The 15,955-nt window shown below is 39.0% G+C and overlaps 3 protein-coding genes across 8 annotated transcripts; 1 reads left to right on the top strand and 2 right to left on the bottom strand.

The window, feature by feature from the left end:
- Positions 1–518: 518 nt before the first annotated feature.
- LOC114565017 (spore coat protein SP85) lies at positions 519–2,625 on the bottom strand. The gene is made up of 4 exons (XM_028592800.1): positions 2,177–2,625; positions 1,920–2,048; positions 1,694–1,794; positions 519–1,456 (listed from the first exon to the last, which is right to left on the bottom strand). Exons 1-4 carry the CDS (start codon positions 2,472–2,474, stop codon positions 785–787), a joined length of 1,200 nt encoding a protein of 399 aa, XP_028448601.1. The 5' UTR covers positions 2,475–2,625; the 3' UTR covers positions 519–784.
- Positions 2,175–7,706, top strand: LOC114565016 (glutamate-rich protein 6-like). Of its 6 annotated transcripts, XM_028592793.1 has the most exons (15): positions 2,175–2,663; positions 3,125–3,239; positions 3,515–3,567; positions 3,661–3,694; positions 4,035–4,102; positions 4,258–4,325; positions 4,457–4,585; positions 4,675–4,767; positions 4,854–5,068; positions 5,204–5,259; positions 5,426–5,604; positions 6,165–6,247; positions 6,384–6,542; positions 6,754–6,979; positions 7,104–7,706. In XM_028592793.1, the coding sequence occupies exons 5-15, from the start codon at positions 4,084–4,086 to the stop codon at positions 7,266–7,268; spliced, it is 1,392 nt and encodes a 463-aa protein (XP_028448594.1). In that variant the 5' UTR covers positions 2,175–2,663; positions 3,125–3,239; positions 3,515–3,567; positions 3,661–3,694; positions 4,035–4,083; the 3' UTR covers positions 7,269–7,706. The 6 variants fall into 6 exon arrangements, with proteins under 6 accessions (XP_028448594.1, XP_028448600.1, XP_028448597.1 ...); XM_028592799.1 differs by having other exon boundaries at positions 2,175–3,239; positions 6,754–6,958; XM_028592796.1 differs by having other exon boundaries at positions 2,175–3,239; positions 4,011–4,102.
- Positions 7,707–8,148: 442 nt separating this feature from the next.
- Positions 8,149–14,854, bottom strand: selenot1a (selenoprotein T, 1a). The gene is made up of 6 exons (XM_028592801.1): positions 14,556–14,854; positions 12,734–12,844; positions 9,999–10,125; positions 9,115–9,202; positions 8,794–8,960; positions 8,149–8,644 (listed from the first exon to the last, which is right to left on the bottom strand). The coding sequence occupies exons 1-5, from the start codon at positions 14,687–14,689 to the stop codon at positions 8,836–8,838; spliced, it is 585 nt and encodes a 194-aa protein (XP_028448602.1). The 5' UTR covers positions 14,690–14,854; the 3' UTR covers positions 8,149–8,644; positions 8,794–8,835.
- Between the last annotated feature and the right edge of the window lie 1,101 nt (positions 14,855–15,955).

Raw genomic sequence — 15,955 nt, 5'->3', positions numbered from 1 at the left:
TAAGGATTCAGAGGATGACATATCCAGCAGTATCAAGAATGTAATATAGTTACTTCTACATGTATTAAACAATTCCATACGCTTAATGCTCTTTGGATATCTGGTCAGTTACTCTTCTGGATCCAGTGGCCTAAGCTAAAGCAAAAAGGACAAATACACACAAAGAATACAGCAGGTACAGTAGGTTGAAAATGCAGTGGTGCCCCTCATTTGCTGGCTTCTCCATTTCAAAGAAGTGGCCCAGTTTTAATGTAAAGTTTATAACAACCAGTCCTTTTCACATCTGCTAAACTGAGTTATTCGAGAAATCTAACTGAATAAACAACATCCTTCCGTAAAGCTTGCACACAGGCACAACACTATTACCCTAACCAAATGTTATTGGCATTAACTAAGAGGCCCATTCGACAAAACTAGAAGCCAACAATGAGCAATTTCATATTGAAAGGTGTGAAAGTGAAATGGTACATTGTATGTCTGTACAATTTTCTGTATAAAAAAAAGAAAAGCTCAGTTGGTCAAGAGTAAAGCCTTTTAATATCCGTTCCTCATGTAGACACGCAGTGCCACATGACAATTTTGGGGTAGTTGAGGGTTAATAAAGTAAAGTACAATAAAAAAAAAAAAAAAAAAAAAAAAAAACTGGACCAGTCACTTATTCAAACCATTTATTATTAGCAGCGTAGCCTGAATAAGGGGGATAGAAATGACAAAATAAGGAAATTTAAGGTGAACTTGCTGATGTTGAGCCATTTTCTTTGATGTAGTTTGTCTCATTTCTGGCTCAGGAGTTGGATATCAGGGATTGAAATGATATTGGGGATGCAAAGGATCGAGGAAAGTGGACACTGGGTCGTTTACGGCGAGCCTTTGGTGGTGTTGTAATCATCTCTAGTTCACGAGTTGGATATTCGGGAATGAAATGTCGTCGAGGAAAGTGGATACGGGGTCGTTCAGGGCAAGCCTTTGTTGGCATCTCTAGTTTACGAGTTGGATATTGGAAATGGAAAGGATATCGAGGAACGTGGACATTGGGTCGAGCCTTTGGTGGTGGTGTCGTCATCTCTAGTTTAAGAGTTGGATATTGGGGATAGAAAGGATACTGGGGATCAAAAAAATATTGGGGAAAGTGGACACCGCGTCGTTCAGGGACCGTTGGTGGTGGGGTCATCGTCTGCCCTGGCTCAGGAATTTTATATTGGCGATTGAAAGATCTGGGATTGAAAGCATCTTGGGGTTGTTCAGGAAGAGCCATTGGTGTGGTCGTCTCTGGCTCACGAGTTGGATATTGGGGATTTATAGGATATGGAGGAAAGAAATATGGTAGAGCTTGCGGTGGGTAGAAAGGAAGAGGAGCTGTGGCTGCTGATTGTACAGTGGTTGGTGCTGGAGGTTTGGGACACCAGAGTGAGACTGGACTTCCCTGCCAATGCATAGGGAGCACATAACTTCCAACCTTAGAGTAGAAAACATCAGAATCAGTTACACTCAAGTCTATAGGTTGGCTAGAGTCATCAATTAAAACAATGTAATGGCATTTTTGCTTGAGGGATTATCAAGTTAGTTGCAAATTTCAACAAATCATTGCAGCCCTTTTTACACCATAATCATTAGTTTTACATTGCCAGAATTAGCCACTGGTTGTCAAACTCCATTCTGGAGTAGAGCAACATTCAGCATTAGACAGAGTTACCTCTTGAACCACGTTGCAGCCATCATAGGGAACCAACATGACAAGAGCAAGAGAGTTCCTCTGTATGCTGTAGCCACAGGTGGAAGGGACTTGAGACAGAGCTATTGGAGGTGCATTTACCGTGGGGAAAGAAAATCTCAATGAGAATATGCAATAATTGGTGGGAATACCTACATTGTACAGTTTTAAGTAAATTTGAGATATTATAGATAAGGATTAGAATTACCTTGTTCCACAGCAAACTGTGAAGCTCCTGGTCCCACTGCTCTGAACTTTAACTGGTCCCAACCACACTGCAAGGAGGGCGACATGCGCTTCCATGCGGCTTCTCTAGAATTAGCATGTGGGGTTTGTCCTTTCACCCAGGCGGAAAGGGGACGCTGTGATTATTTTACGTTGCGATTTGTGGTAAACTGAGTACTTAAACTTAGTCAAATTCAGTCAATCGAAAGCTTCAATGCAGTTAAAGTTAAGATTTTTTACCTGCAGAGTCGGCTTGATATGCAGCGTCCTTCTGTACAGATGCGTTTGAGGACGACTTATTGGTCCGGTGTGGGACTTGTGACCCAAGACCTGACCCTTTCTCAAAAACTCTCCCGAACACAATTTGCCCCTCTATGAAACCCATCCTTCTGGCTGCATCGGCTTCTTTTCGCCACTCTGTTTTCTTCAGTGGATTACAGTCTACAGTTTGCGCCAAATAACACGTCAGAATAACAGCTGCGGCAAAGTAAACAGTAGCGCTTTTCCCTGTTCCTTCACACTTCATTCTGTTGCACATGACTCCCGTCAATGGGACGAGCTAACGGACTGCTTTGCCGCAGCTTTTTGAAACTGGAACGTTCTCTGCGAGCGGCTGCTGCAACAACTAATCAGAAGCGGCCACGGGTGGGCTCACTGATGTGGTTCTCTAATCAGCTGACACTCGTTTCACCTGGGTAATGTCCAGGGTGCTATCAGAGACAGCAAGGTACAATTAAAGGGCGAGCTGCAGGTCTTTTAAGATTTCATTATCAATGTTTGTTTCCCAGTTCAGAACCAGATTTATATCACTTATAAATACATAGTAAAAGTAGGCTAGCCTACTGGAGAGGCCTAACTGAGGGGGGCACAACCACTCTGCCATCTTTGGGAGAATTACGTTAAAGCATGTTTAACTGCATGAAAATGTGGATGAAAAAGTGTGTAAAAGAGGGGTTTGAGCAGGGGTCCTTTACAAAACCTTAAAAAAAACAACAACTATAAACCTTATAAACTTTCAAGATGGCTCTGTTCTCCTTTACCATTTACATAAGGATTACTTGGGAGAGCTTAAAAGATCAGTCTTTACCTAAAGTGAAGATAACGTAATACGACCACGAAATGGACCTTGAGATTATATTGTTTTGTAAACGAATAATGAACTCTGAAGCTCAACTTTTGAGCCAACAGTTGCCTAGGCATAGTCAGGAAAGCAATGGGAATTTGAACGTGTACAGCTCCATGACAACTGGGCAAACTTCATCTGCAGAGGAAGCTCTAGAACAGCTACTAAATGGACCTTGAGGTGAGGTTGTTTTGTCCATTTTTTTTGTCTCCATATTGACTGAAACATTACTGGTCTGATTTTAGCATCAGAACCTGTTTTTATTCATTTAAATTTTGAAATACCAGTCAAACATTCAAACTCAAATAAATAGCACTGGATGACTACATTTACATATTAAAAGATCTCATTTAGATAGATTCAAAAATAAATCCAGATTCGGTCTAACAAGATTTGAAATTGTATCTTTTTTTGTAAACTACAGCCTTGACATAAAGTGTACTTCTTTTCTGCAGACCACATTGATGGACACTACAGTCAGCACTGTGACAGTATTATATAGTATATTGTAATTGTGTTTCATAATATTCATGGATATTTAAACCAGTCAGCCAGTAGCCAAAATGCTAGTATGTTTACACATTGCTATTTCATCTCCAAGGTTACTGACAACACAGCAAGTGGGACTCATTGAGGTGAGTACATTACTGTACAATGTGTGTACTTTGTGTTTTTGTAGGTGGGCTATTTTTATTGTAATATATCCCACTCAAATTAAGATCTAAATCCACTATAGTAAATACATTTAATAGGTGTATTGCTTTACCACATATTTGTTTTGTTATGTCAATCTGACCTTTGCCTGTCTCCTTATACATGATAATTGATTACATATTTTGGAAAATATGAAGCTGATTAAATGTATAAGTGTGTGTAATAGAGATATAATGTGGTTTAGAATCTATCTGAGATATTTTTCATGTGATTGCTTCCTAATCTATTTTACTGTAGCCTATACTGTATATTCACCTTCAGGAGGAAATAACACAGTAACTTGACTCCAGTCAGAAGGACAGACAAAAAGATGAGGTCCAGCTCTTCCTGTGAGTCTGCTCCATCACAATTAAAATAAATAAATGAATGAATGATTAGAAAATAAAGCTTAAATCTTTAGGTTCCTACCTTATTCACGGCACGGTTTACTCTTAGTAGTAGGACTTGATCCAACGATGCAACAGTAACTTATGTTTACCATTAGATGCTGCTGCTGCTGCTGCTACATTAGAGCATGATCTCAATGTGCCACGATCTGTCCTGGATGACCACGTAAGACAGATCAAGTAGTAGATAATACACAATCGTTTTTTTCCTTTTCAGCCCTGTTTTTTAATCAATACATGCGTAATTTATTATAGTTTTACTTCATTTGATTTGTGTTTTTCTCTGGGTTTGGTAAGAGGATACCAGAGGGCTGTCCACAGTCTGTCAGTGACCCACCCACCTATTGTATCAGAGCAGCAGGAGTTCTGAGGTACAATCGGGAGTCTGACAACCACAGGATAAACTTAATAACCATTCTTCCAAAGGTACAAAGATCACATTTCTATTGGAAATTCCCATACAGAAACATGTCTTTATGTTACTGATAAGACCAATTTAACACTATGTTGTCCAGTCCCAGCCTCTGACAGAATACCCAGTGAAATGTGAATACTGTGGACTAAAGGCCCAACCTTCACTGGATCTTCCATGGGCACAGGGGCCAGAGGTGAGAAAGAAAGTCAATAAACTAATTTCCCAAATGTACCTGATGCATTGCTGACCTCCTTGCATCCTCTTTTGTGTCCATCTTAGACCGTGCCAGTCTTCTGCTGTGTCCAGCGGCAGCAGCTGTATAAGATGCTGGTGAAGTGGAGGTGTTTGGTTGAGAGGAGCTGTAACCTGAGGGCTAGTACTCCAACAACATCATCAGGAGACCAGCCAGCCACAGAGATGAAGGAGCTTCTTTTCCAAGGCAAAGAGATGGAGGATTACAACAAGTTTATCCTGGATTTACCGAGTGGACTTGGGTACAAATTTGCATCTTAATGTCTTTGTTTTTTCTAATCCAACACAAATATAGTGAAATGATAATGTTAATACATAAAACTTTACAGCATTAAAGTCAAGAGCAATGCGATCTGTATGTTTTTTTTTTTTTTTAGAGAACAATCAGAATTGAGGATCTACGAGGATTTCTCAATGCAACTACCAGAAACTTGTGAGTAACGGCTCAGTAGGCAACATACAAGTTGACAGCTTTAAATCTGGTCATGATAAACAGAAATGCACTGGCATAGCATGTGCAAAATGTATCTATGTGAGATTTAGATTATGACTTTAAATAGCTCTGTGAGACTGATAGTTTGTTCTGTGCTATTGTTTAGTTGTCCCAGCATCAAAGGTCCTCAGCTTCCGGCTCTCTTGTGCTCCAGGACAAGGATGCTGGACAGTGTATCCTTGTAGCGCAACTGAGAAGCACTTGAAAATAAAAGAGCAAGAGGAGCAGGTGTTAGTCCCTTTTTGTGACCACAAGCCACTTCAGTTTGGCATATGTCATTATCAGGTATACCAGCAAATTAGTTTTCCTTTATTAAAGCCATTATACCTTGCCTTAATTGAAGTGTTAACAAATAATCATAATTTCTTTGAGCAGAAGTCATAGAAGTCTACAAATATGTATATTAGTTATCTTTGCACGTGAATATAAACACTGCCCCCATGTGGCGACACTGTCTGATCAATGCATAAAACCCTGACCACACAATAGCTGTTCTTAACAAATGTAAGCTTTTTGTTATTGTAAATAGGTAAAATAGTTATGATTATAACCATGTATGGCTATTAAAGGGTTACTGCAGTAATTTGTGTTCCGTAAATTAAATGATTGGTCAAAATCAGAGCAGCAGAGATTGAAATATCCACCTGATTTTTGGTCCCTATAGCTCAGGCTCCAAAAAAAACTTGGATCTTAATAATGCAGTAGCTTCTTTTGCTAGACTCTCTGCACCTACTAAATGCACCCACCTTTTCCCCACATCATCATTTTGTAATGGAAGCTTTCTGTTATGAATTTGTGGTCAACATGAACATCTTTTGACCTTGTTTAATCTTATATGTTCACAGGATGGGGCAGAATTTCTCAAGAAGTATTACTCCAATGGCATGACATTTCTTACAGTGTTCCCTGATGGCTCTGCTCAGGTCTTGTATCCACTCACAATTTAATGTTTGTAGCTTTCTTTCAAGTGGTTTCGGTTTTCAGTTGGTTTTGACATTGAGACAAAGAGTGTGTTTGACTGTGCAATACAGTGGATGTTCCTATCCTTATCGTCATGGTAACAGCTATCCCTCAGGCCTCTTGGCTATCGTTGTCGTGGTCACCGAAGAAAAGGGTAGGGTCTGCATTGTGTATGATGATTGCATTGCCTCCTATCAACCAATTAGAGCAATGTTCCAGTCTGATGGCAGGGCGACGTGTTATCACAGCAATGGAAACATATGGTACCAGAAGTGTTTTTATATAAATATATATCATTTCTTTATTTAAAATGTATATCATTAATATTAAATTGGTAATAAATTATTTCATATTTAGGTGAATATAAATTAAGCAAACTAATATCCTGTTTCTATACTAAAGGGTTTATTTAATGTATGGTTTAATAAGAATAACCTATAATTTGTGATGTATGCATGTGCGTTTATGTTGCAGGCTGACCTTAAACAGTTCAGGCGGTCAGTGTTTAGATGAGGTGGGTGCCAGGGTTCGTCGGTGGAGCTGGAGCAGACTGAGCATGACTCCCACTCCCCTGCATCCCGTCTTCCTGTCCCTTAACAAAACTGTCGGGGTCCGAGTCCTCGAGAAGGAACAAGTGTTTGTCTCTTTTCTGGCAAAAGGCCGACAGGCAAAACTCAGTGTGGGTACCTGCTGTGCTCAGGTGAAGCATTGTTTTCTATTTCTAACCAACTTTGTTTTCTGTCTGATGTGTTCATCTAGCAGTTGACAGCACTTCCAGCACTGTTTCAGTCACTTGTGAAAAAACCTTTTTTCTTTTCCTCCAGGGTGAATGTAGAACAGATGGGTCTAGTTCAGGGCCATCAGTATTAAAGGAGGAGCTGTTTGTGTTGGCAACCAGGATTAGGATCAACACGGCCCTTCGGCACCTCAACCAGTGCCTGATGACACCCTCACATCCCCGGCTGCCACCTCCAAGCTTTTCAGTCTAAGGACACTTAACTTAGCTTAAATGTTTAACCTATGGATGAAGAAAGAGCCTTCATCCACAGGTGTCTTCAGTCTTTGATGTACCAGTAACAAAGTACACAGTGATGTGATAACAGCAACTATGCTATGGCATAAAGACAAAGTCACATTCAAAATAGCGGTTCAAATGTTTTTTTTTTTTTTAATTTACCTTTTTCTTTTTTATTTGGATACCACAGTAACTAAAAGGCAATGAGAGGGCCAACATAAAAGAACAAACATTAACATTAAAGCAATGGCTCTTTTCAGGAGGTATGATGGCATTTACATCACAATACTGCACTGTTTTCACTCCTCGATGCCATTTTGAGACCACAAAAAATAAAAATGAAAAAAAATAAAATCTTAAAAACCCATAGGGAATGAGCTCAAAAGGTAATGTTTTTTTGTGCATACTGGATTATATTGCCAACAAATAAAAGTTGTATCAAATAAAAGGTGTAATTTTGTCCCCTAAATTTTCTTCACTTACTACTAGAACTCAAAAAAAGTGATTTGGCTTTTCTGTCTGGAATATCCAAAATTCAAAGTGTGTATGACGCTGTGACGTCAAAAACTTTGTCCTACATTGTATTAGCACTTAATCTGATTTGTGTCTCCTAATCAAATCAGTGTAAACCGTCAAGTTTTCCTAAGGTTGAGCAGATGGCTAAGAGATGTGCACTCATGAACCAAGCAGGCCAACTGCTTTACGGAAGAAACCATAATATCTCCACGATAGTCAGGTTTCCTACTTTTCCTCTCCGGTAATTTAACTGACTAAAACTCACTTAGGATATCATTTATAACAGCCGATTCCACCACACAATCCGTAAACCTAGACACCACACCACAGCCTCGCAGTTGAATAGTTACAATACGTTTTATTAATCTTATTAGCTTCCTTAAGGTTATGGAAATATAAAAATTATTCAGAAATCATATCAAGACAAAATTTCCCAATGTTATTTTCACAACAGTGATTGTAAGTGTTGCATTTTCACACAACTAAGCTATGTTTTGAACAGTAAACTTAAAATTCTACATGTGGCTCAGTAGTACAAATGACACTTTTTTTTTTTTTTAAATTCACATAGATAAATCATATGCAGCAAGTTGTAGGAATAAATGTTAAATCTCTCCTTAACCTGGATGAAATCTGCAGTACTGTAAAATAAAAAGACAAACTAATGGCCGGCACTGTTGCCATGGATCCCACTCTGGTGTCAGGGGCGGGACGTCTCCAAGGGGCATGGTGAAGATTGATGGGGGCATCCAGTCTGTGCTAGCAGTCTTCCTGCCTTCAGCGCAGACCTTCATAAACATCACTTCACAGCCCAATGAGAAACCCACCTCAAACCTAGACAGGACGAGAGGGAAAGCAGATTAAAAAAAAAAAAAAAAAAAAAAAAAACATTTCCACAGGCCATTATGTCTCAAGGAAAAACATGATTATAAGCAAAAGACTAATTATAAACAAAAAAGTGCTATGAACACTACTGTACTTACATGGAGGGGCTTTTAGCTCGAGCCAGGATGTGACGAGTAGGGTTAGGAGTGGTGGTGTGATCCTGTGTTCATGTGAACATTCATCTTCATCTCATTGTCCAGAATTTGCACAAGCTGTTGCATGGAGGGAAGGTGACCCGACTCTAGTTTTGACCACACTGGAACATCTATATAGAGAGATAATTACTCCACTGTAATTCACTGCATTTTGTTCCGTCGCCACACAACTTTATTCATATTGTATTGTTAAAGACTCAATCAATCTGAAACCAAAAGCACTGGGTTCAGTCAATAATCCCATGCTGTGAATCACAGACTCACCATTTAATGTGATTTCAAAAGCTCCTGTAGACATACACTGGTTTTCAATCATATTGCTGAAGAAGAACACCATCATGCAGGCATATATCTGAAAGAAATTTGAGTTAAAAAAAGTTCTGCACCAAAAATATTAAACATAAATTTATTTTAACTGGAAGTTATGTTTGTGTTTCTTGGATTGTGCTCACTCAATGAATCATGAGAGTGGTGCACTGAAAAGATACTGTTCAAGTATTAAGACCCGCAGGATGAATGTGGTGCTCTATTGAAAAGGTTAACATGAAGCTGCTTTAGGACACTTTGGAGCGATAGGCGAGGTTCAGGCATATTTAATAATGCATTTTTGGTAAAACACAAATCTGGTAGTTCAATTCAAGGTCACTTGAATTACTATACTATATATTCATTTGTCAGGATTAGCAAAATGCTTATTAAGTCTCTATTCTGTATGCAACTCTAAGTTTTTTCTGATAGTCATCCGTTTGGCTACCCATTACATTTTATCAGCCTCAGCTTTCTGTTCTTTTTGTTTGACTGGAAAACATCTGATGTTAGGAGGTATTAGCCATTCTCCCTCTAAGCCTTTGGGTTGTCCAACTCTGGGGATGACAGATCCAAGCAAAACAATACCTAAAAACACAACCTGAATACTCAGAGTGAGCTAATTAAACCCCAGGGGTTTGAGTTGTGCTTGTCAGTGTGTATGTACAACTGAATTAGAAAAACAGCCAAACTAAAGCCCACTTTCCTCCACTTATAAGAATTGTATGCTTCTGTGCAATATCTTTGGTCATGACCTGCAAAACAAATGCTCAGCTGCATCAGTGCAAATTCACCAACAGTATCAGACCTTTAATGAATCCTATAATTCCAGTAAACCTTACCTTATTTCCCTGGCCCCACTCCCAGATGCCTGGGGCTTGCATACCAAAAAGGGCGAATGGGTCCCTGCCGATAATAATCAGTCCAATCACCAACAGTTTGAACACAGACAGGAAGGAAGCAACGTGTCTGAGAAAAAAAAAAAAAAAAAAAAAAAAACTGGCTTTTAATACAACTCCTAGACAACATAAAGAGATTGTTAGAGATATATTACAGTTGTCCGGAGAGATGCAAGTCAGTAGTTTGTCTTAGAGAAAGTTAGTCATGTTCAATAAACATACACTTCAGGTATCAAAGTAAGCACATCTATTTGTTGTTCAAAAACAATAAAAAAATAATCAGGTATATCTAACATTGTCCTAATTTTTTTGGACAAATAAGTATATCTAATAAATCCTCTTTACATAGTTTAAAATGATTAAAAATATGGTTGCACTTCTGAGACAATTGTAACGTTAGTTGTACACTGAGGAGGGAGAACGGAGTGACCGTGATTTATACAAATTAAGCTCCAAGGAAATGGAGTCAACTGTGTAGCGCTGGCTTAAACCTCGTTTAATATTGTCTGTGGCGTTTTCTTTTATGGGGTGCAAATGTTCCATCAAAACAAGTCTTATCTCAGAACGTATGTGTGGAGTAGCCTGACCTTCCTCTACAGCGGTGTGGATAGATAGATCTGGCAACGCGAGACAACACTTAACCTGTAACAGAGCCTGAATCCCATTTACTACCTTTCAACTTTAACGTGGAAGCGGTTAAACTACATCCTGTCAGTGGACACAGGGTTATTCTCCCAGTGACGGAACCAGAGATAGACATGGCAAAAACTGAAGAAAAACACTGGAGCATTTGAAACCCAGGTGTGTTTATTAGAAGTGCAACTGATGAGGACCTGAGGGTCTTAGTGACACCACACCTTTAACTACAACACCTGGGACAAGTGCACAACACAGTCGCACATAAGAGACTCAGAAGCTAGACTATATACGCCTACAGTATGTTCCTTATAATACTCTTTTACCTAGACCTTTGTTCCTAAGTGAAAACAAAACAAAACAAAACACTATCCCACAGTTAAAGAAATGTTTATATCTATGTCTGTGTCATGGCAGCGTGTTAAGATGGATAGTGTTTGGCTTCCTTCTGTGATGCTAGCGCACGGAGCTCCCCGCAGAGCAGATCTGCCTCTCTTAGCCATTCTATTAATATTTTATACTGCCGGGGACGTTCCTTCCTTCTTATGACACAATGAGCTGCTCTCGCTTTTCTTTTTTTCCCCTTTTATGTGCATCCTGTCCCAGCAAAACTTGTTACTAACCTAGCTCTGGGGAGTTATCTCCCCGGAGTCCTTATGTTTCTTCTTCGCAGAGCTATGCTCTGCGATTCCCTGCAATGTCCGGCTACGTCCTGCCGTGTCCACTGCGTCACCCATGCTCTGCTGTGCCACGTTACATCCTATAACGCCCTTCTGTGCCCGGCTATGACATGAACTATTACGACTACCATTGTAGTCACTGTTCCATTATCTTTACTGTGACTATTACGCCACTGTTCATCATAACCCCAACCCGGCACTGTCAGACACCGCCTACCAAGAGTCTGGGTCTGCCGAGGTTTCTTCCTAAAAAAAGGGAGTTTCTCCTTGCCTCTGTCGCAACAGCCACTGCTAATGCTTGCTCTTGGGGGAATTATTGGAATTGTTGGGGCTTTGTAAATTATAGAGTGTGGTGTAGACCTACTCTATCTGTAAAGTGTCTCGAGATAACTCGTTATGATTTGATACTATAAATAAAATTGAATTGAATCTGCCGAGATTCGCCAGAAGACGGGAAATGCGCCTCGGCAGACTCCGCTGCTCCACTCCTCCATGCACTTGCGCCATGGAGAGCCATACACCGTTCATCTACAAACACTGCCCACAAGAGGACACCGAGCTGGTAAAAAGTATTCCTTTAAATAGTAAGTAATCCAAACTTTAAAAAAAGAACTGTTTTGTAATTGTAATTTCCCCACTGGGGATCAAGAAAAAGTATGAATTAAAAATGTATTATTAAATTAATTATGTAGTTTGCCAATCATCTTTTCGTTATTGTTTAACCATAGTGGATTAGTAACCAATTATTAATCCACACTAATAACATGATGTACTCATGACCTACAATTTTAATTTCTAGCCAGTAGTTCTAGGGTTGGGTATTGTTTGGATTTTAATAATTCTGATTCCGATTGTGCTCATCTATTCAGGTTCTCAATTGATTTTGATTTCGAGTCTTTTGAAGCACTGGGTCAAAACAGGTCACATACTTATTTCACATATATGAAAAAAAAAAAGAAAAAAACATACTATACAATTCATATTCACAATTAACTTGTTACAGTTTATGCAGGGTTCAACAATCAGGGTTGCCCGATGGCCCGGGGAAAGTGAAACGCCACGTCAAGCAAATGGGTTGTTATAATATATACTTGACCAACCAAAGATTTGCGACGATAATTTGCATTGGTGTGAACTGGCAGGTTTCAGAACATTGCAAACCAAGTTTCAACTCGTCTGGTCGTGAATCTTTGGTCTGAACTGGGCTTACGTCTATAAAACTACCAAATACAAATCCATGGCCAGATATGCATGAGAATTCCATTTCTTCAGTCAAATCCCAGCTAATTCCAGGCAGCTTTCAGGCTGCTTTAATAAAGCTGCATATAAACCACTCGTAACTAGGCAGACAATCTCTCTTACCTATAGAGGGGCACAGGAAGATAATTCTCCCCTTCAATACGGATGTCTGGGTACCGCTGGTACAAGGCCTGCGTGTACTCCTCAAACACCCGCTTGTACCCTCAGGAAATACTGTGCAAAGACAAACACACGGTTAGAAAGACACATGTAGAGATGCAACATCAAACATGGACCAAAGACAGCCACAACATTACAACAATCTCTAGGGGATGTTGTGAATATAGCCTTGAGATCTGGCACATGTGAATCCCACGGTCATCTGTAGATCGTTTTTCTTCTTGGCAAAAAACGTTTAGTGCTAGTGTGACATGCCATAGTAGCACGTTGCCAATGCCACATGCCTGTTTGTGGCATGCCGGTTTGTTTGAGACAGGCTATGTTTGAGACAGGCTATGTTTATGACGAACTGTTCATGAAAAGTGTCAAAAAGTAACTTCCACAACATTTAAGTCAAAAAGAACTATACCTAGACTTGTCAAATCAGGACTAACGTTACATTATCCCAGAGAGGCTAAATATTCTTATAAAACACAGTTGCAGATTTGTAAAAACATAATTCTATTTGTGAAAATGCAATAACAGGAGATTTCACTGTATTTTTAACATGTAGACCACATTACAACAGGTCTAGGTAAAAAAAAAAAAAAAAAAAGTTCAAAGTGGACAGCTTTAATGCTTTAACGTTACTAGCACGCTTTCGTAACAGAGTTGCAAAAAACGTAGGATCAGTCGCTAACAATAGCCTCATTCCGACCAAGTAATTACAGGAACGTAGTTATAGGAACAGTCCACTTCTAAACAGTTCTACTAACTACTCTCCCCCAAAAGTGGTTTTTCCATTTGCATTTGCTGGCCAAGTGGCCATAGAAACTGGTAGGAGGGGTAAGACAAAAGTTGTCTGAACGCCAGTGTAGACCTTTTGTGATGTGACAAAATTCACAATAATGTCAACAGGTGTGATTAGATGGCTGTATGAACACAAAATACATTTTTGTTATTACAACACAGCCATCTAACCACCACAATATTTTGTTATGATACTACAAACATTTAACCAGCTGCTGCTCTTTTTCTTATCAAGCAAGTAGGCCTACCTTCATGTGTGCATGTACAAATAACTGTAGCAACCCACTTTTATATTACATATTTTATTTATATCTGTTACATATTTTATTTATATCAAAAGTAAAACACAACACAGCCAACTTTAGAGTGCAAAGATAAACTTAAGACCTGTTTACAACAATAGAAGGCATGCTAAACAGTCAAGTTAATTATTAATATATTAAAAAGGGAAAGACCCTGCCCTTAAAGTAGGACCTGAAAGAGTTACAGGAACTGCGATCAGAGGAATTTCATAATCCCCAAATTGGTCCCGTCGGAACACGAGAAAAAAAGGGTTTTAGGAACTTTATGTTCTAGGAAATGCAAAAATCCCTCCGGTCGGAAAGGGACTATAATAGACTAGCTACAGTCTATGTTCGCTAAGCAATGCCGAATCGGAAGCTTTCAGCGTATAATTTCCCCTTAACTGCGGAATTGGAGGATGCGAATCGGAAGCTAATTTAAGCGTTGTAAACGGGGTTCACGAGAAGAGTCAAAAATCCGGAATTTACACAACATTTATTCTCCAAGTGTTTGAATATGGTTGAGTAATTTCGTTACTAAATAATGAGGTTAACATTAACGCTTCAGCTCCTATAACGTTAACGTTACCCTCCTGCTAGATAGTTAGCTTCGATTTTCGGCCTACTCCGTTATCCGGGGAGTTTAACATTAGCTAGCTTACAATGACTCGCCAGGGTTTTGCTTATTTACTTACCAAATTTGAAATTTTAGAAGGGGTCCCGTAGCAAACTGCATTTTCATCTTCTTCACGCCGCTGCTGTCACCAGACGTGGCGCAGCACAGCGAGAATACTCCCAAAACGAGGAGCGAAAAACGCAACACCTTCATCGCCAACCGTTCCGTGGTTTGTTTCCTCACTAGATAGAGAGGCAGGCCGCAGGTTAATCTCAATCTGTAGCTAGCTAGCTACATACTGGTTGGTCCCTCCCTCCTTTTCCTCTTGCTCTAATCTTGGATTTTAAAACACAGCTGGCCACCATATTTAGCACCACCTACTGCTCTGGCTGTTAAGCATAGCTAACCGTCTCATGTTGTTACAGATTGTAGCTTGTTTTGTGTAGAATTGTGTGTTGGAAAAGTAGCTACACTGAAGGGATTTAAATAAATAATGAAAACAAAACATTGCTTAGTTTAGCATGAAGTTATTTCCTCTCAAACAAACCTAAAATAGTTATTATAAATACATATCAAGCACTCCCAGAACCAACACTGAATGGTGAAGTACAACCAAAACTAGCTAGTGGCCTAGTGACATTGAACTCAACAGAGACAGAAACCCAGTATACTTTACTGAGTGAATTATTTACAAAGCCTATAACTAACTATAAATTATATCACATGACAAATCAACATTTTTTTAGTTCAAACACAATTTAACTTTCGTGAGATGCAATCATCCATTGTGCAACTGAAGGATATGGCTTTATTCCTACTCAATATAACAAGATACAAATTTCTGTAAATGCCTATTCCGTATCTGAAATGTTAATGTTAAACCCTGGGCATGTACTCAGACCAAACGGTTTATTTTATTTTTAAATCATGGATGTATACCGTATATATTTAAAATATATTTAAAATACTCATTAAGATGATTTTCTATTTTTGGATTATAACAATGTATGCATAATGTATACATCACTTTAATGTTCAAGCTGGTAAAGGTGGATTATTTTAAACTACTATATATGCTGGGTAGCTTGAACATTTCCCCCCAGGGACCAGATAAATGTAATCTTAATCTATATTAATACATCATTTATTTGTATGTAAACATGTAAAGTAACTAGTAACTATAGTTGACAAATGTCATTGAGTAAGAAGTCCAAAGTGAGTAGAAGTTTAAAGTAGCAGGAAATCAAAATAAATAAAGAAAAGTACCTCAAAATTGTACTTAAGTACAGTACTTCAGTAATGTTCTTAGTTATCTGAATTTCACTTTAGTGTAAAAAATGTGGTCAGTTTTGGGTGCCTGAATATAATCCTGGTAAGACATGAAAACATCCACAGTGAAAAGTGCTGCGTCTAACAATATTGTATACACAAGTAGTTCCCAAAGTAGTTTCTTACAAGACTTGAAACATCTCAGTGAGA

The sequence above is a fragment of the Perca flavescens genome, chromosome 12 (assembly GCF_004354835.1).
Source record: "Perca flavescens isolate YP-PL-M2 chromosome 12, PFLA_1.0, whole genome shotgun sequence".
Classification (NCBI taxonomy): domain Eukaryota; kingdom Metazoa; phylum Chordata; class Actinopteri; order Perciformes; family Percidae; genus Perca; species Perca flavescens.
The sequence above is the reverse complement of the archived record's forward strand: the minus strand, read 5'-3'. Positions and strand labels throughout refer to the sequence as shown.